General features: G+C 36.7%; 1 protein-coding gene across 2 annotated transcripts; it reads left to right on the top strand.

The window, feature by feature from the left end:
• The first annotated feature begins 237 nt into the window (after positions 1-237).
• Positions 238-17,899, top strand: LOC129431198 (glutathione hydrolase 7). 2 transcript variants are annotated; one of them, XM_073874793.1, is made up of 16 exons: positions 238-392; positions 1,947-2,146; positions 2,257-2,483; positions 5,403-5,554; positions 5,747-5,861; positions 6,050-6,117; positions 10,389-10,466; positions 10,600-10,789; positions 10,919-11,006; positions 13,008-13,135; positions 13,713-13,801; positions 14,812-14,964; positions 15,038-15,155; positions 16,262-16,399; positions 16,512-16,615; positions 17,153-17,899. In XM_073874793.1, the coding sequence occupies exons 2-16, from the start codon at positions 1,954-1,956 to the stop codon at positions 17,316-17,318; spliced, it is 2,007 nt and encodes a 668-aa protein (XP_073730894.1). In that variant the 5' UTR covers positions 238-392; positions 1,947-1,953; the 3' UTR covers positions 17,319-17,899. The 2 variants fall into 2 exon arrangements, with proteins under 2 accessions (XP_073730894.1, XP_073730895.1); XM_073874794.1 differs by lacking the exon at positions 238-392 and adding an exon at positions 433-612.
• The last annotated feature ends 450 nt before the right edge of the window (positions 17,900-18,349 follow it).

Here is an 18,349-nt window from a genome sequence, read left to right as displayed (position 1 = left end):
AGATTACAAAAATTGTATTAGATATTAAATGATATTTCATATATAGCCTAATGTGGCACAAAAAAATTACAATGATATATGCATGTTTTTTCCCAAGGTCCCTCTAAGATTACCATGGTATTATTATAGTATGCTTAAAAAACATGGCAACACCAAAGAACTGGGGAAATGTTGTTGACATCGGCCTATACAGGGTGTAATAAACTTATTGGGAAAAAAGGACGACAATGTTGTCAACGTTGTAATTACAGCAACAGCCACACCCACACCTTCTCTTCAGCTGCTGAACCTGTTCTGCAGGATCGAGGAGCATCACGACCGAATCAGCTGGTACGCATGCGTCATTTCCATGGGCTCATATGCGACAAGGAACTGAAGTGTATATTGCACAGGTGAGTAGGATGTTAAACACTGTTTAAAACATAAAGACGCTATGGGGTTTAAAATGCTTTATTGTTTTATTTTGTTGGTCTCGTACGCAGACGTTGCGTCGCGTCGCCTAGCAAGCTTGTGGCAACACAAGTGGTGCATTTTTAAGACATATATTCAGTCGTACATATTTTAGATATAATCCTTCAGGTTTTCTGCTCTGTGTTTGTATGAATGCAACGAGTACGCGGAATATCCGATGTGTGTTTATGGATAGTTTTATCATATTTGACGTGTCGCGCTGATCCTGCTGTTCAGTGATGTCGTATGTTTGTGTTTGATGAATAGCGCGTGTATTATCCGATGCCTGTGTTTTACTCGACACTGTTTATTTTGCGTTGATATATATTTTTAGATGTATCAGAATAAAACAGCTTATTACAGTGATATCGCCAAGAGGGCTAATCCATGAAGCGTCTGCTTTCATACTAGCATGCTGCTTTACTGTACATATAGTTATTTGTGAAATCCAGGCTAAAGTCTCATATCTAACGATGAGATTAAAGTTTGATTTTACTTATTCATTTCACTTTAATTTCTATGTTTGACCAGATGTCAACATTACATTTTATCTTTACATTGTATTGGATATTTTTAGAAAACATTAAATCACAAAAAATGACTTGAGCTGGGTTTTTACAAGCAGGATCAGATTGAATTTTCAAAATTGACTATAGACTGTCAGCGATAAACATATAAACATCCCTCAAGCAATCATTATGCTTTTAAAAACCAGACACATTATTAAATTACATTTTTTTTATTAGATTAGATTTTTATAGCCTAGCACTTGGACACAATTGTTTATTGTTCCAAAGCAACAAGACAAAAATATGGAGTGATTTGTGGTTTGTCATAGAAATTAATTGTTATCATGTCAAATGACATGTATTCTGTTTAAGATTATTCATGTGTTTAATGTATTGGAGATGATGACAATATTATAATTTATTATACCACGGGTCTGTCGAATGCTGCATTCTGATTGGCTGAGAAATGTTCTATGGGTGTTGATTATTTTTCTGTAAACCGCACACCTAACTTTTCAAATGTCTTTAAAATAGGCACCAGAGCAATGTTTGTGGTAACCGTGGTATAAGCGGAATAATTGACTCCGGTCCTTTGAATTATTTGAAAATAATGCACACCTGCGGTGTAACGGCACTCCGCTCCGCTTGGTGTGCATTATTTTCTTATAATTCAATGGCCCGTCGTCAATTATTCCTTACAGATTAGTCATGTTAAACTGTGTATTATATTTGTTGAATTTTAAAGTCGCCATGAAACGGAAGTAGCGATTGTCTTATTTGAAGTTGGGTAATGTTGCTATATTTGCAAATCGCTGCGATCTTTTCTTGGACCCAGCCGCCTGCCATACCATATGACCAGAAGTAAAAAGAGATCGTTTTGAGGAAGGAAGGAGATTTGCGTTTTTGACTAAAGATTTTTTTTATAAACATTTATGAGTTGAAATCTTATTTCAGATCAGTCATGTGTCAGAGGCGTTGTGATTTCAGGTAAAACATGTACACTCCAGCGGCTGATGCCGGTGTGACTGTGGTGGAAAAGGATGCAACCCTAAGCGGCGCTTACTCACCTGTGGACTATATGAGTATCACTAGCTTCCCAAGACTACCAGAAGATGATGTGGTTTCTTCAGACAATACCCTCAAATCACGCAAAGATGATGACAACTTCCTCAGTGAGCAGGACACGGGTAATACAAGTGTATTGCATTATAGTTCTTCAGATTGATCAGTTGTTACCTAAACCTATCCAGTTGTTTGCTTCATGTAGTTTTCTAATTTCTTATCACTCACTCCCTAGACCCTGATTTGTTTCTAAAGTCAGCTCGACTGCAGCGCATGGCCTCATCTGCTTCTGACTTGGGAAGCCATGACGTCACTCCTCTGAGAGAGACCACCAGGGACCCACTGGCACAAGAATGTGCGTGTACACGAGATGGCCTCACCGTTATCATCACTGCCTGTCTGACATTTGCTACTGGGGTCACAATGGCCCTCATAATGCAGATCTACTTTGGGAACCCACAGGTGCAGTGAAATCTTTAAAGCAATAGTTCAGCGGAGGAGAAAATATACATTACAATTAAAGCTATGCCAGTTAAGCAGGGTTTGTCAGATAATTAAGAAAATTAGCACAAGGTGCCAGATTAACAACAACAACAACTGGGAGATGTCTGAAAGTATTCTCTCATTTTGATCAGTGTCCTTTATTTAATATGTCATTTAAGTTTTATACTGTGCTTCAGGGTATATTTAACACTTTCACTCCTGTAAGGATAACTTAAACATTTAAAATGTAAAACAACTTTTGGGTGTGCCCAGAGTGCATACATTTTACCCACAGATCAATTTATTATAGCATGTTAAAATAGTCATATTTTTGCGAGCAAAAATAGGCTTCATGCCCAGCTGCACTACTTCCTGAACTTCAGCCAGCTCCTTGTTTCCTGTCTGCCATTATTGGACAAACTGATTAATCCAGGTTTGTAGGGGTGTGCATTGGCACTTCCCTCACAATTAAATTCAATTCAATTACGATTCACCAGGTAACGATTCAATTCAATTCGATTCTACAATGCATTGCGATGCATCAGAATTCTACTGTACACAATAAGGCAAGTGCAACTATTGTCAACAAAAACGGAAGCTTAGCAGCTTTAAGACAATGACAATTATATACCTCAGATGAGAATTTACACACAGCGTAAGTCTTGTCTAGTTTCCCATTAACTTCGTAGAATCCGAAATGTGCCCATATGTCCACTTTCGGTGGAAAAGGGTGCATTTTTATTTATCCGTCTATCACTGTCATCTCTCTCTGCCTCAGCCATCTTAATTGTTGTTGTTATTCCCCCGGAAGTAATTGAAACTTCACCACTTTATTGTCCACTTGAAGCCAGAAAATAATCGATTATGGCACTTTGCTGCATCGATGCTGAATCGTGCATGCGCGCATTGCGATGCATTGCCGAATCGATTATTGTTGACACCCCTACAGGTTTGCCTGACCTAGTCACAACAACAATAATCAGACACACCTGGATTAATCAGTTTGTCCAATAATAGCAGACAGGAAAAAGGAGCTGGCTGAAGTTCAGGAAGTAGTGCAGCTGGGCATAAAGCCTATTGTGCCGTTAAAAGGCAAATAAGCTGATCAAATGCCAACACTGATGGTGGTTTGATAAAATTAAAACTGCTGTGATACTTCTGCTCTGTTTATCAGTCATTGAACGATGCACCGGTTGGTTGTTGTGATATTTGTCCCACTCCTCTTTCACTGTGATTGGATGGCCGTGTGAGAACTGACATTGACCAGCTGAGCTTTTCACCCAAAGTTGAATATTTTTCTGAGCGCCGGCATTCAGCGCGGAAAAAATGCCAGCTGCTGTCCTTTTTGAAAAGCGTTGTGCTTTCATTGGAAACAATTGAAAACATTCGCCAGCCACTGGCAAAAAAGCTTTAGTGTGCACCCTACCTTACTGGGTTGATCTTTTTCACGTTTTCTAGGTTAATAGAAGCACTGGGGACCCAATTATAGCACTTAAACATGGAAACGGTCAGATTTTCACGCTATGACCTCTTTAATTTAAAAAAAATTGAAATGATCAGACATGTGTCTTTTTCTCTACAAATGTTAAGTAAAACTACACACTACAGTCTGTAAAACATTGAAATAAGGACATCTGACAGGTATCACATACCATTACACATTTTACATGTGTAAGCTTAAGTTCAAAGACTATATGCAAGAATGGCCATATAGGAACTTAAAAGGGACATGAAAATGAAAATCTGACTTTGTCCATGTTTTGGTGCTATGGTTGGGTCCCCAGTGCTTCTGTTAACCTAGAAAATGTAAACAAGATCAACTCAGTAACTTAGTTTTGGCAAACCATTCTCTGCAAGCATGCTAAAAATAGGTAATTGAAATGTGGCATCCCTTGTGATGTCAGAAGGGATAATACCTCCCCTTATCTGCACTATCCAACCACGGCACTGCCATTTAGTACAGAGATCAGCTCATTTGCACTTTAAAGAGACAGACCCAAAAACGGCACATTTTTGCTCGCAACTACAAAGTGGCAATTTTAACATGTTATAATAAATTATCTATATCATATTTTGAGCTAGAACTTAACATACTGTGTGTACTCGGAGGACACCAAAGATTTATTTGACATCTTAAAAAAGTCTTGTGAAATGTCCCCTTTAATATACTTAATAAAAGTTTGGTTTTTAAACGAGAGTTATTGCTGAACCTGAAGTGAGTTTGCTAAATGCAAAAAAGTGGGGTTTGCCATATGCCATTTGAGAATCTTGTGTATTAACACACAATCATATCAATAAAAGCAATCTCAGCTAAAGATAGCCTAGAAATACCAATTGTTATCACAATTGTTTTCGTTAGTACACCTTTAAAACTGTATACGTGCAACACCGCGATGACATGGTTGGCATAAAGACTGTCACAGCCCTAGTTATTTCCTAAAAATGGTTAACAGGGCTTAGTCAGGTCTAAAATGAGTCTTGCGACTGTAGCGTTTTTGGAACATAAACTGTCAGTCTTCCCCTCATATTAGTGTAGAAGCAAAGAAAGTTTCCTGTAAAAAAAAAAATCTTAATCTCTGTCAAAAATGCTTTTGTAATAATATTGGGAAAAATAACATAAAAAATTTTACTACCAGCATTTAAAAAAAAAAAAACATTTTTCTTTTTAAAGTTTTCTATAATTTTTTGCAATTTTGTTTATTTCCAATCATAATCATGAGTATGCACAAGAGAAATAGCTATGCTTGGCTTTGAAAACACCACTATTAGTTTTTGATTGTCTTTCATAACTGTTCAGGGTCGCATAACTATTTCTGGTTTCTTTGTAGGACAATACACCCTTTTAATCTCCCCACAGTTGAATGTGTGTTTTTTTGCAATTGTCTCTAACATCTTCAGGTGTATACTCAAGCTGCAATAGTAACAGATGTGGCACGCTGCACATCTCTAGGCTTTGATGTGCTGGGCAAACAAGGATCAAGCATAGATGCTGCGATAGCCGCCTCCCTCTGCCTGGGCATCATTCACCCCCACACCTCAGGCATCGGAGGGTAAGAATGCTAATTCTGAGTTTCATAACTTACAAAAGATTCTTTGATGATTTCAAATAGAAACTTTTTAAAAATTAAAAATCAAGAAGAGTTTAAAGGCTTTGGAGGAAGACATGTGAGAAACACGGATAAATGGATTTTATGGTTGTTTAATCCAAAACAATAAGTGACCATTGTTTACTTTATTCTCAGTGGTGGCGTGATGCTTGTCCATGACATCCGTAAGAATGAAAGCAGAGTCATTGATTTCCGTGAGACTGCACCATTTGCCATCCACGAAGATTTGATGTTAAATGTTGATCAAAGGGTAAAGGTTTATTAAGATCAGCTTTCTTCTTTCCTTAATTTCATTCAGAAGACAAATGTACAAAAAAATCCAGTTAATAAGTGAAAGTATTTTTACAAACATATCTGCACTGTTTTATTTTAATAGTGCAAGTATTTATGAACAATAATGTTTTTTTGTTGTTGTTGTTGTTGTCTTTGGTTTGTTAGCCAGGTCTGCTAGTGGCTGTTCCAGGCATGCTGAGTGGCCTACATCAAGCTCATCAGCTGTATGGAAGGTAGAGTTCAAGTTACAACTACTTTAGTCAAAGACTTTAAGCTTAAAGGCTACTCCACATTGCAGCTCATAATATACTAGGAGTGTTAAGTACTTGAGTTCTTGGCTTTGTAATGGCATTAAACAGGGATCAGTGCTTGGAAGTCGAGTTCTGCGCGGGGCTGTTTTCTTAAATCTGCACACTCCTGCAACCTGTGTGTTCCACTCTCAAAGTTTGTCTCCACTCCCGCCCGCTCCCACAGATTTTCACAGAGCTTGTGAAAAATGTACATAAATCCTCAAACTAAACATTTGTTGAAAATAACTTCCAGAATAACAGACATTAAACATGATTGCGTTCAAATAAGTAGTAATGCTAATGCTACAGTAATTGCCACATGTGACAAAAACATTGAGTATTTTTTATAAGCGTTTTATAACATTAACCGTTAAACAAAAAAAAACACAACTAGCTGCACCTTAGTTTCAAATGTATACTACATGATACACACGCACAAAGGGATTAATAAAAAAGAACAGTTAAAAGAACAGTATGTAAGAAATGTATATCAATTAATCATAAAATGGCCCTGATATGTCACTAGACATTAGGAAATCCTTTTCATTTTAAATACTTGTACCACTGACAACAGTTGTCTGGCCAGGATATTGTCATTTAAAAAGTGGAGTTGCAGCCCTCAACTGATGTTTATGTTGTCATTTTGTCCATTGGCCACCAGTTGTGTGATTGCAGTACCAGTTTTAGCCACAAGTTTTGTGATTGCAGTACCAGCTTTGGCCACAATCCTACATACTGTTCCTTAAACTGTTAAAAGATTATTCCACTTTCTTAAAAAAAATCTAGATAATTTACTCGCCTCCATGTCATCTAAAATGTTGTTGTCTTCCTTTGTTCAGTCGAGAAGAAAATAAGTTTTTTGAGGAAAACATTTCAGGATTTTCTCATTTTAAAAGACTTATTGGACCCCAACACTTTACGGTTTAAATGAAGTGTAAAATTGCAGTTTTAACTCAACTTCAAAGGTCTCTAAACGATCCCAACCGAGGCGTAAGGGTCTTATCTAGCAAAGCGATTGCCATTTTTGGCCAGGAAAAAAGTACTTTAAAATCACAACGTTCTCGTCTTGCACTTCTGTGTGGCGCACCAGGGCGACCTAACGTAATGCGTCATAACACCAAAAGGTACATTTGCGGACCATTTTTAACAATAAACTAACATAAGGACATTAATTAATTTCATTCCACATACAACAACGTCAGAACAGTCCTCTTCTCCACACTTATAAACACTTGGGCGGTAGTTTCGAATACGTCATGCTTGATCTTTCGACATCATAGTGCTCTTCAGTTCTTTCAGACGTGAGGCAAATAGTATATAACAGCATCCCTCGGGCCTGTACTCTCTGAAGTTGCAAGGGTATTTGGCTTAATTTTATTTTCTACTTCATGTGTTGACTCCATTTCTGTTACACGCCAAATCCAACTGGTAACCAAGACTTGGTTGGGGTACCGCTGGAGCACAACCCCAATGCAGCCCTCTACTTGGAAGCTTCAAAAAGTGCATACACCTATCATAATCCATATGACTCGAGTAGACTAATAAATGTCTTCTAAAGTACAACGATACGTTTGTGAGAGTAAACAATTCATATTTTGATTTTATTTAGCCATCGCAGCAATGCAGATATAATGTAAACAGGAACAACTCCAAATTTAAATATGGCAACACTTTAAAAACCATAAATCTCATTAGTTCTCGCATGTCTTGTGACCACATATTTATAAAAACGTATTTCTGGGTTCTTTGGCTTGTTAGCTGTACATATTGTCTCACAGCAGCTTTTAGGCATTATTCTGTTTTTTGTTATAAGCCAGAAATGACAAGGAGGCGGCCTCTCGCAATACAAAGTCAATGGAGACGGTTGGATTGTTTCCCCCCCGGTGGGCGTGTTTTTCAAATGTGCATAACTGCGCTCTGTCTCTATGGCGTAAAATAGCTTGCATTGTATGAATAAAGTGTGACTGACTTTGAGCAGGCATCTCTCGCTGTATAAAGAAACGGCACCTGACGTGTGTGCATGTTGGCAGACGGTGGTGCGGGAGCATGTGACGTCACAGACCAACTAATCGGTGATGAAATTCGTTGGCAGGAAAACGTTTTCTTTAAATTGACTTGTCAATAGCGGGGAAACGATTAAGAGAGAAAATATGTTTGGGTTTGAGACTTTAATCTTTGCAACTTTATGGATCTTTTATATGCTATTTTATATCTTTATATAAAATAGCATATAATCGCATGTAACTGATCTTAGGATCTGAGTTTCTTAAAGGGCACTTATTATGCAAAATCCACTTTAACAAGGTGACACAAATGTGTGTTGGCAATATTTGACCACCCTACGATGAAACAAATCCACCCGCTCCTTGTTTTTTTAATCCTCATTAAACTATAAAGGTTCATTAGACATGCCGCTTTGATTCTCTTACCAATGTGAGGTCATCTAATGTCAAGCCCCATCCACTTACAATCCTGCATTACCATAGTTTCTACTCTCAGCAAGTTTTATGCAGGGTTTACACCAAACGCGTTTTGGGCGTCAAAATCGCGTCTACCGCGCCTAGTTTGCAGCTTGAACACTTTGAATGCATTCGCGCGTGTAGAGCGGAAAAGACGCGCGGAAAAAGCAAGCATTTGACGCGCGTCCGAGGCAAAATCCGCTTCTTGTGGGAGGGGCAACTGCTGTGCGAGTGTCTGTTTGCAAGATGACTGATGTTGATTGTGCATTTATCAAGAGAGTTACCAGTTTGTATTGGGTAACCTTACTATAGGGGGTAAATAAACGGCGCGGGTCGAATAAACGTCACTTGACTCAAAAGTGAAGTGTGTATTACAACGTACCAGGTTGCCCAAAGTCCTTACTGACACTCTTCCAAGCGAGGTCCTTTTTATTCCTGTCTCCTCTATAGAAATAACAACGTGTGTCATATAACTTCGAGTGACTGCTTGAGTGAGTGACTCCGGGCGGGACTGCCACCACAGCAGCAAGCAGGCTCCTGATTGGTTAACGCGGCACGAAATTCCGTCAAAGTTAAAAATTTTCAACTCGAGCGTTAGCCGCAAATTCGCGTGAAACGCAAAATGCACAATAGCACCATTCGCGCGTACCGCGCACAACGCTCAATTCGCGCCTTTCACGCGAGCTTCACGCGCGAATGAGGCGGAAACGCGTCTTCCGCTCCGCGCCGAACGCCTCTTCCGCGCCGCGGGACCTCCTGACGCGCGTCAACGCGTCTCCACATTGACTTAACATTGAAATCACTTGCGCTTCACGCCTCTACCGCGGTTGGTGTAAATGCACCATTAGGCTGTCCACAATATGGCAATAGTGAGATACTATTGTCTCAGACTGTATTGATCACATTTATTTTAACTGAAAGCGCTCGTTATCTGTTTTTAATGAATTAAGGAGCTGTAGCTCATTTGCTGAAACAAAAACAGCGCATTTTGCTCTCACCCAAATAGGGTTATTTTGGAAATACTATAATAAATGATCTGTGGGGTATTGAGCTGAAACTTCACAGACACCTGAGACTTGTATTACATCTTGTAAAAGGGCCATAATAGGTGCCCTTTAAAAGCAACTGGTGTGTGTGTGTTTGTGTTTCCCTCTAGTTATTCTATTTTATAATACTTTCCTAATGTTGTTATGTATCTTATGTTGGCGCAGTATTGTCTTTTAATGCTAATGTGAGTCTCCAATGGTCTCCATATCAAGGTTTTTATTAACGAGAATGTTGTGAAACTTCCACTGTCTGTGTTTGGTATAATACCATCCCCTAAATCTGCTTCTGGTCAGACGTCCGACCATTGACAAAGCTAAACTAAAAAGCTAAGAGCATTGAACATAACTAAGATTATTCAATAGATCATCTTTACTATTATTATTATTATTATTATTATTATTATTATTACATCTCCTGTCTGCTGTTTTCTCATTCATCTCGGTATCTGTGTTGTGGCATAACTTACATAAAAGTTGTATCTAGTTGTAAAACTATTTTGAGTAATGGACAGGGAAAGTCATTTTTCCTGACATGAGAGAGATCTAGTGAGCTAGATCTAAAGTTAGATCTGTGGTAACAGCCATAGTTAAATCTATCACATCAGCTGAGCGCTTTAAACAGATTGTTTTTGAAAGTTTCTGCATTAAAGTCGAATTACTTGAGTTGATGAATGTATTGATTTTATTTGAACACTTTCCTCTTTTCTAGAATGCAGTGGAAAGAGCTTATCACTTTGGCTGCAGATGTTGCCAGAAATGGATTTAACGTTACACATGAACTGGCTGAGAATGTGGCACATCTGTGTTAAAGATACTTATTTAATTGTGGCTCTTCTTTCCATTAACATCAGTTGGTAAGAGCAGTTCACTCTAATGAGATTCACATAGCATCAAATGTTGTTAAATGTCTTCACAGCTGATGCTTTGTCTGAAGTGAAAGACCAAAATGTGTCTGATACATTCAGAAATCTCTTCCTGCCAAATGGACAGGCGCCAGTAGCAGGACTTTTCACTACACGTCTGGATTTAGCTGACATTTTAGACAGGATTGCAATCAATGGGATCTCAGAGTTCTACAATGGGAATCTGACTAAAGAAATAGCATCTGTGGTATGTCTAAACCCCGTCCAAGGCTTTAGGACAATTTCACACAAGCACTTATTCATATTTTAATAAATGATCAACTGCATGAATGTTACCAACATTAGCAATTGATTGATTGTTTTGTTTTGTGATAAGGTTCAAGCGAAAGGAGGTGTGCTGACAGAGGAAGATTTTCTGAACTATACCACTGTTCTACAAAAACCACTGCAAAGTCTTTATCAGGGTAAATATGCATTTTTTTTTTGGTTATTATGCAACTCTTAGAAAGATTGCATATCTCTAAAATATTTAAGTAGAAGAGATTGTGCAGTTTAGACATAATAAGACAATTAAAATAAGATTTTTAACTCTACATTCATGAAACAGAAGTCCAAACAGTTGTGTAACCTAAAAACTTTAGCTTGACCTGTTGTACAATGACACAATGCGATTCTTTCACAATCACTGAAACTGAGATAAATGGCACTTCATTGTAGTAGTAATTAAGGCTTTAGTGGTAAGTGCACTCATCTATTTTAAATAATTACTGAGGTCATGTTTACATTAATGGCTTTAAGGTTTAAAACGCATTACTTTTGCCACGTTTACGCCTTTCTTTTAGACTATGCTAGAGTTCTCAACAGGCCTGAAAATTACAACCCCACCCGGCCTGTGGCTTTTAAAGCCCGGACACGATGTAACCCGACACATCAACGTGAATTATCTGCCCGAACCCAACCTGCAGCCTGACGCCGCCCCCTTTTTTCTTTTTTTCTTCTCATACACGTATTATTATGACCAGCAGATGGGAATTCAAATCAGCCTTTAATGTTTATGCTTTTTAACAATACAAACAATACAAACAACTGAAACAATGAACAAAATATATAGGCTATACACCGTGTGCACAATTATTAGGCAAGTTGTATTTTTGAGGATTACTTTTGTTATTGTACAACTACAGTGCACTTAGTCAATTCAAAATGTTAACAAACCCTCAAACCTGAACATTTAAGTAGTAAAAGTGAAATTTTGGCTTTCTTAAGAGAATATTTCTATGTACACCATTATTAGGCAAATATTATTGTGCAGAATTATTAGGCAACTAAATGAAAAACAAAGACTTTATGCATAGTGCAGCCTCCTTCTTATCTTATGTATTTAAATTATTTAGGCCAGCACTTAAAGTTTAAGTTTAGACACATTGAGTGAAGCCTGCTCTTATCTTCAATTAAGCTGTTATTAGAGTAATACGTTATTTTACACTTTTATGCGCATGCTTGGTGTGCTCGAATGGTCATGTATTATGTGTTTATGGTTGTGTATAGTGTGGAATTTAAATTAAAGGTAAAGATCAGTGTGTCTCACTCACTTAGCATGCGTACGCACTAACTTGTTCGTGACATGTGTGTTCGGAATTTTTAACAACAAATCATGAATCAACAAAAACTTTTATATTCAATTTTCTTCTAAATGTTTGCAAAAACATAAGAACAACTTAGACCACACGTGCGCAATAATCACAAACAAGGAAAAAGAACCCTATAATCTATATGTGTTATATATTTTATATATTTGTTTCATTGTTCATGATTATTGCGTTTTGGAATACATTTAAAAAACATTTTAGTATGAAAGTTTTTGTTGAATCATGATTTCTAAGTTTAAAAGTCCATAAGCACATTTTACGAACAAATGTGTGCGTACGCATGCTTAGTGAATGAGACCCATTGTATCTGAACCGAATTAGGTTTAAAAACATGGCAACAATGAAAACCGAGGTGAAACTAGATTTATATTGTCTCTTTGGTCTTGAATTGGGTACATTCTTTAATGACAGAGTATTAATAAAGTGATAACAACATATGGGTAGTGATAAAGATCTGTTGATTCTCTTGTAAGTTATTACAATTTATTTTGTTGGGAAAACTGCATTGTGTTTATTATGGTGTTCATCAGTGCCTTGCTTGTGTTAAGGGCCATTCACATTATAATGAAAACTTGTATAAAGATACAATTAACGATATTGTTGGGATCACTTTATGAGTTATTTTTTTTCTTTATGAACAATAAACCATTGACAGCCAATCAAATCTATTTGAACTTCAAATGCACACGCACTTGAAATGACAGTGGAGAAGCTCATTGCGAGGTCTATAACATAAAATTACCTCAGGTATTCAGCGCTGATGCAGTTGCTGTGAAGTTCACTACGTAATCCTTTTTATTTTACTACCACTGGTAGGTTACCGGGTGTTAGCTGTCCCTCCACCCCACGCGGGAGCTGCTCTCCTCTCAGCTCTAAACATCCTGGAAGGATATAACATCACAAACCAGGTCCCGAAGAACACAGTTTACCACTGGATAGCTGAGGTACTACATGTTTTGATGGTTTTGATTGATTTAAAAATTATTGATTTATTGTAGGGCTGCACGATAAATCACACGTGATTGTCATGCGCATCTCGTCAGTAAAGCCTGTTTCTTGATGATTAGTAATAAATCGCCATCAGCTGCTTTCGGATGGAGCGGCATTTACTACACAGAGCCGTAGTTTACTGACAAGTGGGGAAATATCAGATTCATAATCGCAGGCGATTCATCCGGGATTATGAATACAATATTTCCCTGCTTGGCATAATGTGTAGCATTTAAAGGATATTTTGGTCTACTTCACTTTGTCAGGCAGGTCCATTTTTTAAGTGATTGCTTGATTGAACAGGTGTGACAGTAATCAGTCCTGGTTATGGCTAGGGAAACTGAACTCAGTTGTGATAAACCACAGATAAGTTATGTTTTAATGTTGTGTTTACTTGTGTTATCTTTGATTAATATTTAAATTTGTTTGGTTTGACAAACATGCAAAAAAATCAAGAAGGGGGCCAACACTTTTTTACACCACTGTATATACAGCTGTACATGTAGTTCTGATATTTATTTTCTGTCGTAGTCTTTGAAGATCGCCTTGTCACAGGCTAGTGGACTTGGAGACCCAAAGTTTGATGGCTCTGTTTCAGAAGTTGTGGCACAGATGCTCAGGTGATTGATGTGAATAATGTTCTCCTCAATACTAAGTGAAAATCTGAAACTTTTGTAAAAACGGGTATTAGAATCAGTTACATAACACACATATGAGCAAATAAGTATAAAAGTAAATATATTTTTAATTAATATTTTGTTATCATATATTCACATGCCTGTCAATCCTTCCATTTTTTTATGGGATTCTCCTGTATTTTACATTCTATCCCACCATCATCCTGTTCAAATAAGTTCCTGCATTTCTTCCGGATTTTTATCTTTTTATAGAAATCCCACATGTCCATATTTGATGTTTACTAAATTCACTCTCGGTAAAGAATGCAGCAGTATATCTGTAACATTTGACTCAAAGAACATCCGCCAATAAAACAAAAAGAAGAATAGTGGATAAAGAAGATGAAAAAGAGGGTGAAGGTGGATGACGAGCTGCGTGCAAAGCTACAAAAGCTTACACAAACTTGCACATTTGTATGTGCATGCTGAGTGCATGTGGTGGGGTGTGCAGTCTTTATAACTTTGCATGTTGGGAAGTGAACCACTGCTTTATGTGCTTTACTGCTTCTCTTAAAATGTGTTAAGGAATGCAATGTCTATGACCTATGTGTATAACAAATCCCTTGCAAATGCAAGAGAGCCATAGAAAATATGTGATACAAGGCATACCATTCAAGAGTCTTCCTTGCGTAGTAGTGAAAACAGAGGGGAAGGGGGGACCATACCCATCTAAAACCCTTATTCCCAACCCAATGTTGACGGGTATGTATATTTACCCATGTGGCAAGTAACCGTGTAATAAGTAAAATGATGTACACTGGCAGTTATTATAACAAATACAATATTATTGAGAGGTGTTACTATTTGAATTACCAAAATCATTTTAGACTGAGTAGCATATCACACCCCAGGACTTCCCACAATGTGTCTTAAGGCAACAAGGAAATTCAATTTCAGCGACATTACAATCCTAACATAACTAACATAAAATTATATTGTCATTGGTTTCTCAGTAAAACTCAGGCTGCTGCATTTCGTCAAATGATTAACGATTCGCATGCGTCTCTCGCTCAACATTTCACACCATCATATGAGCTGCAGAGGGACGCTGTCGCCAGCCAGGTCATGGTGATGGGCAGAGATGATTTGATAGTATCTGTTATGAGGTGAGTAACGTTACATTGCTGAATGAATCAGAAAACCCTTATAATAAGTTAATTTGGCTTATTTTATTCCTAGCTCACTGAACCGGCCATTCGGAAGTTATATTATGACACCCTCTGGGATTCTCCTTAATAGTCAGATTCTGGATTTCTCTTGGCCCAATAAAACCCACGGCTCAGCAGAGTTCAATCCGGTATGCCTAGAGCAAGTGCATGCTTTTTATATGACATAAACAAACACATACTTTATAAATAATGTGACTTCTGTGACCTATGCAAGTTGATTTAATGCAATGTGGTGTAAAGCAATTTTCTCAAAAAAAAAAAAAAATTTAACTTCAATAACACAACCCCTGTCTGAAATTTTTCTTATGATCGATGATTGCATTATGCCTGACACTGTGTTTTAACCAGATGGGATATTTTTTTACTGTGTATGGGCAGTTCCCTTGCCAGATGTTATAAGGCATCCTAAAATAAAAACTGTTATAATACAATAGAATTATTAATACAATAAGCAAAGGATAAAAAGGTTATACTATGTTTAAAATCACAACAAATTAAATGAACAAGTGATATATACATACATACATGCATATACAAAGCCTACATATACATGCATAAATACACACATACACATGTATACATACTTGTACATACACATATACATACATCTTTAGCAAATGCTATTAGATAATGCACTTAAAAACAGAGTTATCTCTATATAAGTAGAATTCACTTTAAAGGTACAATGTGTAATTTTTAGAAAGATCTCTTGACAGAAATGCAAAATAATATACAAAACTATATTATCAGGGGTGTATAAAGCCCTTTCATAATGTGTTTATTAACTTAGAACGAGACCTTTTTATCTCCATACAAAGAGGGTCCCCTTACATGGAAGTTGGCATTTTGTGCTGCCATGTTTCTACAGAAGCCCTTAACGGACAAGCACTAGATGCTGCTAAAATTTACACACTGCACCTTTAAGTATTCATAATACTTTTTCACATTTGGTTAGGATACATGAACAGATGGTACAGTTTTCTAAGTTAAAAAATATATGACGAGATAACTCTGGTTTTTTTGATTGTGCATTCCAATTAATATCAATCAAACTGCAGTTGGTTCGTTTTGTTTTTAGCCTTCATAAAAAATACAGCTAAGTAGCACAATAAAACACAATAATAACATGATAATATAATAATAAACATGTTTTAACAAAAATGTTAAAAACAGAGTTATCTCGTTTTGGAAGCAAACTCTTCATATGTAACATGTAACTGTGTGTTATCATCAGCGTAACAGGATTGATCCAGGGAAGCGACCCGCCTCCTTCCTAATTCCCGTTGCAATAAGACCCTCTATTGGTCTTTGTGGCACTTACCTTACCTTGGGTTCCTCTAATGGTGACCGGGCCCTTAGTGGCATCACTCAGGTAAAGTTTTTGTGGCAGTACACTACCCTTGAAGATAAATGATAAATGATTTGAACTTCATCATAGCAGAATAAAGTTACTTCTAAAATCTGTTGTGTTTTTTTTCTTTCAGGTTTTGCTTAATGTTTTATCATTACGCAAAAACATGAGTGACAGTCTAGCTTACGGCAGGCTTCATCCTCTCATACAAACTAACACCCTCCTGGTAGACTCTAAGTTCTCTGCATTTAACCTGTTAGTCAAACAAAACCTTTTATTAAAGGTTTTCAATCTAACATATGTGTTTTAGGTGATTGTGTAAATGTAGATTTTAGTACCTAACTTTTTGATTATAACAATTGGAATCAAATTTTCAACCAAGTATGCACAAAAATTGACTTGCATAACATAAAATATATAAATAAACACAATAAATTGAAGAATTAAATAATTTAATAACACATGTGACAAATTTTTCACATAGTATATTGTGCATGAGTATATGAAGAGTTCAGATGCAAAATCCCCTAAATGCCACCTCTCTCAAGAATGAGATAATAATTGTAACCGAATGTTTTCAACATGCACTATACTTTATAAAATATTTTCAAATCAAATCCGCTTAATCCCACTCTCAGGTGATTAAGAAATACTTTTTTTCAGAGTCTAATAAAAAATGCTAATTAACAAAGAAATCATCTCCAAGCCTATAACCCTAAATCTTTTGTCATGACAGGAAATTTCTTAATTCTGTCTTTTTATTTGTCCAGCTAAATTTATGCAGGCCGACGTGGAGTCTCTCATACAGATGGGCCATAAGGTGGAGAAGGTGGACATCATCTCATTGGTAGAAGGAACTAAGAGAACCAATGACCTGATTGTAGGTGTGAAGGACCCCCGCAGCACTGACGCCTCTGCACTGTCTATGTCTATGCCCTAGAATTCAACATTTATCCTGCTCTGTCATGTGTGTACATGGTTATTTGTACTGTTTTAGATATTGCTTGTGAAATAGCCATCTCCACAACGAACACCGATAGGAACAGTAGGCATGCACATATGATGTGTCTTCTTGTAAAAGTAAGATTTGAGTGTGTATTTAAATTTTACCCTAATAGTTCTTAAACTACAATTCATGACGTTTGAGGAACGTTTCTTACATGATGTACTAGATTTGGCAGGTCCAATTTGGATTTTTTGGATTTTTGATTAAATGTTTGTCCTACTACACAGTTTGGCAGGTATATGCTTTTTCTGTTTCTTCATTTAGTAGCTTAAATATGTGAGAACAAACATGTATAGTGATTTCCGTTTTATTTAAAGAGATTATTTTAATTTGAGGTGAGCAAACACTTTTTTCCAAATACTTGCAGATGACATCAAATAGACATCTTAAAGACGTATGTGTGCTACCTAATTTTAAAAGCTTTTGATTGTTGTAAAAACGGAGATGAAGCTAAACTGCTATTGCTAAGATCTGTTAACGTAAAGTGAATTAAATGTTTATTTATTTTCAACAAATATCTGTTTTAAGTGCCCTATATTGTGTTGAAGTCATTGGATATATTTGATAAAATACAATACAATGTATTATGGTGAGTTATTTAAAAAACCCTGTTTTGTATAATACATTCATAGGATGGTTTCCCGGACAGGGATTAGACTAGTCCTAGACTAAAATAAATGTAAGAGCTGTCTAAACTCAAAACAACTTGCACTGACATATCTTAAAATACATCAGTGCCCCGTGTTTTGCCATAAAATGCACACGAGTAATGTTTTTTGGCATGTTTGTTAAAACCCCATAATATTTCACAGAAAATTAATCCATTAATCCGTGAAAAAATTGAATTATTATAGGCAATTTTAATAAAATATATTAATTTAATCCTCCTCATATGGAAAGTGTTGTATTTATTTTAGATATGATAGATAAAAACACGACGTGCAATGCTGCTCACTCCAGAATAA

This window comes from Misgurnus anguillicaudatus, chromosome 13, assembly GCF_027580225.2.
Source record: "Misgurnus anguillicaudatus chromosome 13, ASM2758022v2, whole genome shotgun sequence".
NCBI lineage: Eukaryota > Metazoa > Chordata > Actinopteri > Cypriniformes > Cobitidae > Misgurnus > Misgurnus anguillicaudatus.
Note: the sequence above shows the minus strand (reverse complement) of the source record. Positions and strands in the feature narration are given on the sequence as shown.